Raw genomic sequence first — 9,307 nt, forward strand, 5'->3', positions numbered from 1 at the left:
GATGGAAAGGCTGAACAATGTTGCGATTGATGTAGATCTATTAACTTCATTTTGAGTGTTTCACAGAAGGTACATGTCTTTATTCATGTTGTGCAATGACTATGATCTTAAAATATTTCAGACCACACAAATATATTGGTAAATTATTAAACATGGGCCCAGTTTACACATCAGCAAAGCATAAACCAAATCTTGGGCCACATTAAATTTTATGGAACTGAAAATTGATTGAGTACAGCTTGCATGCATGTTCATAGATTTTGTTTGCAGAGATTTATTTAGTTTTGTGCAATCTCATTTCAATTTCAAGCATCTGATGTCATAAGATAAAGTGTGTGCAATTAATAGTATAGATGTTTTCTGTTTATCATGATTTTTATGAAGGCTAAATCTAATGACTCTATCAGTTGACATCCTACTGATTACAAAAGTAAAGATAGGTGGCAATATGTGTTCAAGACTTGAATCTGAAAGGTATTCTTGAATATTTTTCTCGACATAAATAGAAATAAAAGTCCATAATGACGATTCCGTACTTCTTCATCCTCGCTATTTGAATGCGACCATTTTGTGAGATTTTACCCATGCAGAGTTGCCATCTTACACACGAGTTTTTCCCCATGGTATTTTAGTTTCATTATGTGTATACCGGCCGGTACAACTGGGTACTATTCCCATGACAGGGCCTGCTCTAGTCAAGCTTACAATTAATGTGTTACTATGACCTTTTCCAGTCTGCACCAAGAATAGGTCTGGACTAAAATGAGATATGTGAATGGGACCATTGATCTCTCTCATATTTCATAGCTGAGAGATTGACTGTAGCAAGGTATTACTAGGCTACAGCCTGATCCCTGTCGTCATTATCTAGAACATCATCAGTGCTGGATAGCAACAACCAACAACCAAAGAGACAATGTTTGATTAAATTACCAATATTAGAATGACAGACCTCTGCCTTACAGAGCGCTATAGTAGATTTCAGCATTGCTATTTGAAGGGGGTGACTTGACTCTAACCTCTGTTTGTCAAATAAAGTGATACTGACATAGGAAAAACAAACTATTTGTTCAGTTATGGAAGGTCACTTTAATCTATAAAAGATTCTATAACCCCAGTTGATAATTGTTACTTTGATTTTATCAGTCACATTATAACAGTATTGAAATTATAAACATGGGCTTAAACCTTTTAAAGAACCTCCTTTTATGTACAAAGCATCTAATGCAAATTATTGGATTTTTTTAATGAAAAATATTGAAAATGGTTGGCTTTGATTTGATTTGGTAATTGCAAAAGGATATAAATTTGGTTAAAGTAAAAGTATTATTTTGATATCATCCATTACAATTGTTGTAATCCCAGCAAAGCAAAGACATTGCAGTAATTATAATCAACTCTGTATCTAGTGCTTTGACAATTGAAAATGTGAAAGTTGAAGAGAGAGCCACCCTTTATAATTGAATAGTCATGTTTATATCTGTCATTTATGAGTGCTGTACAAAGTGAACAGCAATTCCGTGATAGATTTGTAAACAAATATTGATAACAGATTTTTCATGCATATTTGGTTTTATTTATTCTTTCTTTCTATCATCTGTTTTCATCATCCATTTCCTGCGTAATAAGGTGGTGAATTTCAGCTCGTTTATCACCAACCATCACCGAGGCTGACTTGATTAGTCCCTATCTTTTATACATCCATCCATTAAGTAAATGCATAGAAAACCAGAAATCACTAATCAATGGCATACCACAATGCTAATTGAGAGCAATTCATTTACTATCAATTAGTGGGTAGATTTTATCAAAGTGAAAAAAACATTGGCCAGGCTGAAGATACTGAACATCAGATTTCCAACTAGAGTGTTGTGCACTCTGGGACAGGACTATTAATCATGATGAAACTATCGGATATAACTAATAATCCTCTGTGTTTGCAATCACAATGGCAGAAGCTTTCTTCTGTGGTCAGATAAAATAGAGCCGCGTAAGAGGATGGCGTAACGATTTTGACGCTCTTCACGTTTCGAGTTTTCGGTGTGATTCGGGAAGCATTGACTATAGATTTAAATGGTATTGTGGGGGCTGTAAAAAAAAAAGGCTGAGATTTCATACTCCAAATTTTCCATTCACTATTCTATTTTGATTAATAATTTGATTATCATCACAAGCCTTTAGAATTGAGATAAAATTGATTCCACGACGAAGTGAAATCTTATTTAGTTTGTGCACCCCACCTTTCAATGATCACACTACATAAATGTTCTATTGAATAAAGGCTGTTCAACTTTCATCCGTAAAATTAAAAGCTCACACGGATTTGAAATAACCCTTTTATTGAATTTTTCTTAAACTTGCAATTTTTTAATCAATTGGATCAGAACAGAACTTTATTCAAAGACCTGAGATGCTGATAAAATGTATAACTCTAATTTTGTTTATTTCAATAGGTGTTAAGAACTTAATACAAATGCTGTCATTTTATATAGGTGTTATAGACACAAGGCATATTGCCTTCGAATATTTGACCGGGTGTTGAATTCACCATTAAACAGCTGTAAGTGCATGTAATTTATGGAAAAAAAAGTAATTGAGGTTTTGTTGGCAAGCACTCCATATGAAAAATCTCCTTTCTGTAGATTGATAAAGCCAAATGTGACAACATAATATCATTTGAAGGGGCAAAAAAGACATTGGTTTCTTTTGCAGAGAATGGTGATCTTTTTGTATGGGGAAAGAACAGCCATGTTATTAGGCCTGACAAGCCTTCCAATTCCAAGTTCTGGCTGCCATTTCACATCAACAAAGGGCTGAGACCCATCCGAGAGGTGGTTTGTGGGGCCTGGCACGCTGCAGCCATTGCTGGTCGTCCAGGTATAGATACATTTATTTTAGAGTTCATATATCTAGTTTTAGTGGATTTCTTTGAACTCCCTGGTATGATTGCGTATTCATTATATCTAATGACGGTGATCTGTTCGTGTTTTATTTTGTCTTAGCACCACTTACACGGTTCCACACGTCAGAAGTCGCTGACCAAGATTCCCCCATGGCTTCTCCAGTAAATGGTGCTCATGTAAGTCCACGTTTGTTTACTGTAAATGTGTCATTTTTTTCCCTCCCTCATGATAAATATAGCTAATACTACTACTGCTGCACCTACCCACTCAAATGTGTGTTATCCCAACATTAATTATACCTCTAGGTGAGAAGGTTGAAATTGTAAAGTGACCAGGTTAATATTGACATTTCCTCACATCATAGCAACCAGTTCATGCTCTTCTCGGAGTGAAGAGTGTGAGCCTTTAAGTCACCGATTCAACGTTTAAAATGAAGTAGCAAGGATTATCTGAATGTGTATATAATTTCACATGCAGTAATACTTAATGAATACAACTGTATGGTATGAGTTGTGTAACCTGTATTAAAGCCCCTGGTCAGTAAGCTTTTTTTATTATTTTACCTGTATGTGTTAAGACCATTTCACCTATAATGCCATTACAGAATCTGAAGGAGCATTCTATTTACGATCAAGCTTCCAGTTAGATAAGATATATGTAGATTTATATTTTGTAAATGTGTGTTAAGGAGAGAACTATTTGCAGGAGGATCATGACACTTCTTCAGAGAGTGAGGGAGATTTTTCAGAGTTACCCCAGATAACGGTGAAAAAGGAGCCTACTGCTAACAAGGAAACAAGCAAGATCAGCATTGCTGACTTCTACTCGGGGCAAGACGTCTACTCCAATGAAGGTTTGTCGGGACTGGTGTTTCTGATTAGTTACCGTTTAATCCGCACCTCTCTGCCAAAATGCAAAATCGACTTTGTTAAGCTTAATTGTTATTCGTTTTTACTTAAGATAAAATCAATTAATAACTGGTTTTAAATGAAATTATAAGCAGTACTGGATTATTTTGGAGATCCATATCAATTTTTTTCAGAAGTTTTAAAAATGATATCTTCATACATTTGTGGAAAGAAATTGAGATGTTCAGTCAATCAATCAATGTGTATGTTCAGTCGATCAATCAGTGTGTACAGTTAAGTTCATCAATATTCAATATGTATTGAGTTTCTGGAAGTGAATAGTAGTAGTAATAACATATCACTGTGTTATCATTGGTTTCGCTGTAGGAGAGGCTCCTAGTCCAGCATTTCTAATGGAGGACAGCAGTGATAATCTGAAAGTAGATACAACACAGATGGACAAGCCAGAAAGTGCAAAATCTCGTATAGTGGTTCAAGTCCCCAGACCATCCAACAACGTCGTGGATGTGGCTACCTCGCCCATTCCTTTTAGTGACTCGGACTCCGAGAGTCAAAGTGGTGCTAAGACACCACATGTTCTTGCCAAACCAGTCAGTGCCAAAGTTAAGAATGTGCCTCAGGTGAACTTGGAACCACTGCAGGTGGCTCCTAATGATCCACGATTTGTGAACAGTATTCATTCTGGTAGCTTCAGATCCGATAGACCTCATACAAAAGCGAGTGTTCAGCCCAAGTATTTTACAACCCCGCCAGACAGAGAGAGGTCCAATGTGTGCAAACAACCCTCAACCACTGTGATACAGTTAAGCAAGTCGACTGCGGACAATTTTGTGTTGCCAAGGGAGAACACTGGCTTTACTAGCAGACAAATTGATTTAACAGATGTGGAGTATGCAAGGGCAGTGAACTCATCTAAATCTAGTGAAAAACTATACTGGATAAATAAATTAAACGAGAGTCGTGAACGTGAATTTCTTGGACGTATGCAGAATGGAAATGCCCTGTTGCGTACTGTTACCCAAGATTGTAATGCTAGTCGAGGCGCATCCAGGTCTGGTCGAATGAGTGATACTGCTGTAGTGAATTTATATTGCTATGATAATGTCTTGGATGGAACTCCAGCGAAATGGAATCGCAGCATAGAAAGCTCTCTTGGGGATTATGGACGCCAGTTTGGAAATGGTGATATTCTGGAAGAAGCCAGAAGGGCTGCCAGACTACCTCCTAAAAATAATACTCCTAGTCGAAGCATACCCAGCAAGAAGTCCTCAGAGGCCAATTTTGTTGTAAGTTTTTTTTCTTTTGTCTGAAATGTGATGGTAGATAAATTTTTAACATGAGAAAAAACTTCAACTTGACTTTAGAGCCAATGTAGTTAATGATTTCATTGTCTTCTCTGCTTACTGAAAGTACCCACAGAAGGTAAGATGTTGCTTTTTCAACTGGTGAAAAGGAAACCAGGGATTGTGAAATAAAAAGGGTCAATAGTTGCATGGATTATTTACGTAAACATGTATGTCAGCATCAGGGCCTTTGGGTTGTTTATGCAGTTTTGTGGAAAATATAGAATATTGGGCATTAATTGATTTATATAAAGATGGTTTGTACCTCTTGAAGTATGTTGAGCACAATCATCAAAGTGTTTCTTGTGGTAGCATGCAACACAGTATAAATTGTTTCAGAAAAATATGTCAAAACTTGCATAAAGAATATCTGCACATTTGTGTGTGTGTGAATGAAATGGGGCAATTTATAGTTTTACACAAGCATAAAAATCATCTATCAAACATGTATTTTAAGTCGGAGTTGACACAAATAGCTGGTTAGTAATTAACTTCAAATCCTATAAGTTGACAATTTAAATACTGCTTTCAATTCCACCAGTTAGTCAGTAAATTATGCCTGAATTATATGTATAGTATATGCACAGGGAAATCTATCTGACTGTTCTTTTTTTTTTTAAAGAGTTCATGTTTATGAACAGAAATACCCCACTATATACACAGAACTTGACAAGCGATTGATTTAGTTTAACATATCTGATACTCCATCTATCATGCAACACTTCTTGTATACCTTATATGAAAAGAGCTTTTAATCAATTTCATAAAATATTACATAATCTGTCATTTTGTTTTGAGTTCGTCAACTGTTTATCATGCGAATGTTGTCAGTGCCATTTTATGAAATAAGGATGCACAGTGTTTATGGCCATGAGCAGGTGTAAACTGTAACAGAAAGATACTTAAACAATTATATTCTTTCATGTTCACAGGGAGTGTTTGTCAGATTCTTGTTTTTACATCAATGATAGGTTCTCACCAACATATGTACCTGCAGACTATTTCTTTAGACCTTAGAAATGTTTCTCTTGGGTTTCATTATTCATAAGAATTGTGATTAAAAATCATTTTACCGCAATAGATCTGGAGGAAAATGAAAAGGGTAATTTTCTTTTCGATTTCCATCCCTTTTAAATCCTTCTCTGGTTACATCATTATGGTGCATCAGTTCTAACTTGTGATCATGTGTGCTGTGTACAAGTTTCTTAGGAGATCCAAAATAAATAAATAAAATATAGAGATAAGATTAAATCTTGCCTTGTTATTTCCTTCATGTCATAATTTGTTTCTTTCAAAAATTGCTTTTCCCTTATATGTAAATTGTAGCTAGTAGATAAGGAAATATTTTTGACACAAATGTATGTCAATGCCATTTCCTTATTTAGAGAAAAGGGTAAGTTTGATTTGTTGAACAAGGATCACTTTCTGAATGAAGTTTGGAAAAAAGTTGAGAATGATCAGCTTTATATTTAAAGGGTCTAATTAATTACCAGTGGTTTTTATATATTTCAGTGAATTTTGCAATGTTTATTTTTTTTTAAACCAGTTTTCTGAATTTATTTGAAACAGAGGCCAGTAATATCTGGATATTTGTTGCGGCAGAAGGTCTGTCCCTCCAAAATGTAGAGCTAGCTTTGTCAAATTTCAATCAATAAACAAACTCTATTTTAAAAAAACTTTATTTTTATAAGTTTTATTTATCTTTTTTGTATTTTGTTTTCTATATATGTTCAATAACTCTTAATAATATTTTTAGTAATTTGTCATCTTCACAGACTTCTAAACTATTCTTAACTGTATATCATAACTTTACTGACCAAATATTATGTAGTTTCAATATTTCTTGATTTCTCTTTTCTCTATTTTATTCTATGCTGATTTTCTTACTCATACTTTATGTATATTCAATATTCCTTAATTGATTAAAGTTAGGGATATATAAGAGGTTACCAGACTTCAGTATTGGGATTAAAGAGGCATCACTTTCAATATCATCACTGCAAATTTTGATTTATTGTGAAGCTTGTGTTTTCTAGCATAGTGTGTATTTAGAATGTTGCTAGATTTCTTTGAAAATGAATTGCACAAATTTTAAACATAAAATTATTTAGGCAGAGTTTAGAAAAGTGGTATTGATGTAACTTGAAGAAAGTCAGTTTTCTTTCTCTTATTTCACCAGTTTTTCAGATGAAAAAAAAATGATAGGTATTCAAAATACTGCAATGAAATAATCCTAATTTATATTTCTTATGTCCATAGCTTCAAATTTCCCGCAACGACACAGTCATTGCCCCATTGAGAGCCCCTAAGAAAAATACTACTCCGCGACTGAACCCGATGGAGCGATATGCTAGTGTTCACAACCCCGCGTCAACCAGTACTAAATTCCAGGAAAAGAAAGCTAAGCTTGGTCTTAAGACACCCAGAAATGTCAGTATTCCCGACAGCAGGGGAAATCTCACTCAAGAATTTGAGGACATTTGTATTAAAGGTGAAACTGGGCCTAAACAGGCCATGTTTTCGAGCGCTTCCTCTTGGAAAGACAGGGGCGATCTCGCTCGTATGAAGGACTTGAGAAATGGAGCCATGAAAAGCAAAACTGATTTAATGATATCAGTGGACTCGAAAAAAGATGGGACAAAGTTTGAAAAGAAATTAAAAATGAACGGACATGATAAAGAAAATGACTTGCGTGAAAATGTCACTTCCAATGGAAAAGAGAGTGAAGAGGATTCAAAAAATGGTTATTGCATCGAAGAGACCATGTCTGATTACGGAAGAATGTCGGTAACCCAGTCGAGTTAGAGCACGACTCGGAGTCCTTTACAGGTTGTCCGAGCCCGCTCAGCTTGCACTCGGTGTGTGTCGACCCGCTCAGCTTGCGCTCGGTGTGTGTCGACCCGCTCAGCTTGTGGTCGATGTGTGTTAACCCGCTCGCCTCCATTGGAGAAACAGCTACAGAAACTAACACTGATGTCATCCAATAAAACACTAGGCCATTTTTGAGCTTTCTTAGCATTGATATCTAATGCGAAAAGTGTAACATTACATATATTTATGTATTGGTTTGCTGCCTTTATGAATTAATACCCCTGCTTATTTGTTGTGGCTGTGTCACTAATTTATTATGTGTTATAGCATGACACTCATGAGATGCCAATTAACATTTACTTAATAATTACAAAAGTTGAGCTTTAAAAGTCGAGATAGGAAGTTTGAAAATTCAGTTTGTCAAATGATATCACGAAGTAAATGAATTCTGTTTGTGTTTTCCGGATTGTTAATATGAAGTTAGCAGGTTTGTCAAAAGTGACTTTTAAAAGTGGGTAGGTAGGGAAAAACTGTGAACAATATACTAGAAATTCATTTGTAAATTGAAATCAATGATATGGTGTATCTAGTATATGTTAATTACTAGTACATGTGCATCAGAAACTTTTAAATGATGAGTTCAAGTATTTCGTGGCTTGCATATATTCTACAAGGTAAAAGAATGATTTCCTCTAGGATGGTGAAAATTGAATTAGCATGGTGTTTTTTCTTGGTCTATTGGAGTCGTGATTCAAACCAAAACAAAGGAAAATTCATTTTAAATTCTAAATCACAAGAAATAAAGAGTTCTGTCACTTGTGTTTTCACCATGACAATTACGCACGTAATTACGGCTAATACTAAGTCTGTAGCTGTAACGAAAATGAGGAAGCAGTGGCCCGGTCTGATGAAACTAGACACCTCCAAGATACCCCCAATCCGCGAAATTAACATCAGATCAATAGCAGTCTGTAAAAGATGTTAGAATTTAGTAATACCAACTATTGAATCTTAATTGCATGCTCGGAGACATAGTGCGACCAAGATTTTCCTGTTCTTGTCTTGGAAAATTAAAGACCACGTCAACAGCATGTCGTTTTTCAGTGAGAAGAAAAGGTTTTGATAGTCTTCTTCATTTCCTTTGTTTCCCCTCGTAGTATTTTTTTTCTTCTTCATTTTTTAGTTATTTTTTTAGTGGGAGCAAAATGAGTTTCTTTTCTCTTGGTATTATTTTCTAAAACTTTCATCACTTTTGTAAATTTTCATGCCCTGAACGTATATCATGACAACCATTATATTTTTGGATACAAAAACCGCCATATGGCAAATTACATTTTTTGAAAATTATCGTAACCCAAAATCCCACGTGCTTGCATAATAA

The 9,307-nt window shown here is 35.2% G+C and overlaps 1 protein-coding gene across 8 annotated transcripts in view; it reads left to right on the forward strand.

The window, feature by feature from the left end:
- Positions 1-8,385, forward strand: part of LOC125650251 (uncharacterized) — a 60,440-nt gene extending 52,055 nt beyond the window's left edge. For 5 of the 8 annotated variants that reach the window (XM_056166730.1, XM_056166731.1, XM_056166732.1 and 2 more), the window contains 6 exons: positions 2,713-2,877; positions 3,003-3,079; positions 3,609-3,756; positions 4,139-5,058; positions 6,685-6,720; positions 7,375-8,385. In XM_056166730.1, the coding sequence (XP_056022705.1) occupies positions 2,713-2,877; positions 3,003-3,079; positions 3,609-3,756; positions 4,139-5,058; positions 6,685-6,720; positions 7,375-7,920 (1,892 nt within the window). In that variant the 3' untranslated portion in view covers positions 7,921-8,385. Of the gene's footprint in view, positions 1-2,712; positions 2,878-3,002; positions 3,080-3,608; positions 3,757-4,138; positions 5,059-5,182; positions 6,721-7,374 lie in introns of all 8 variants that reach the window. The other 3 variants (XM_056166729.1, XM_048878374.2, XR_008803401.1) reach the window with 2 other exon arrangements.
- The last annotated feature ends 922 nt before the right edge of the window (positions 8,386-9,307 follow it).

This window comes from Ostrea edulis, chromosome 5, assembly GCF_947568905.1.
Source record: "Ostrea edulis chromosome 5, xbOstEdul1.1, whole genome shotgun sequence".
NCBI classification, from domain to species: domain Eukaryota; kingdom Metazoa; phylum Mollusca; class Bivalvia; order Ostreida; family Ostreidae; genus Ostrea; species Ostrea edulis.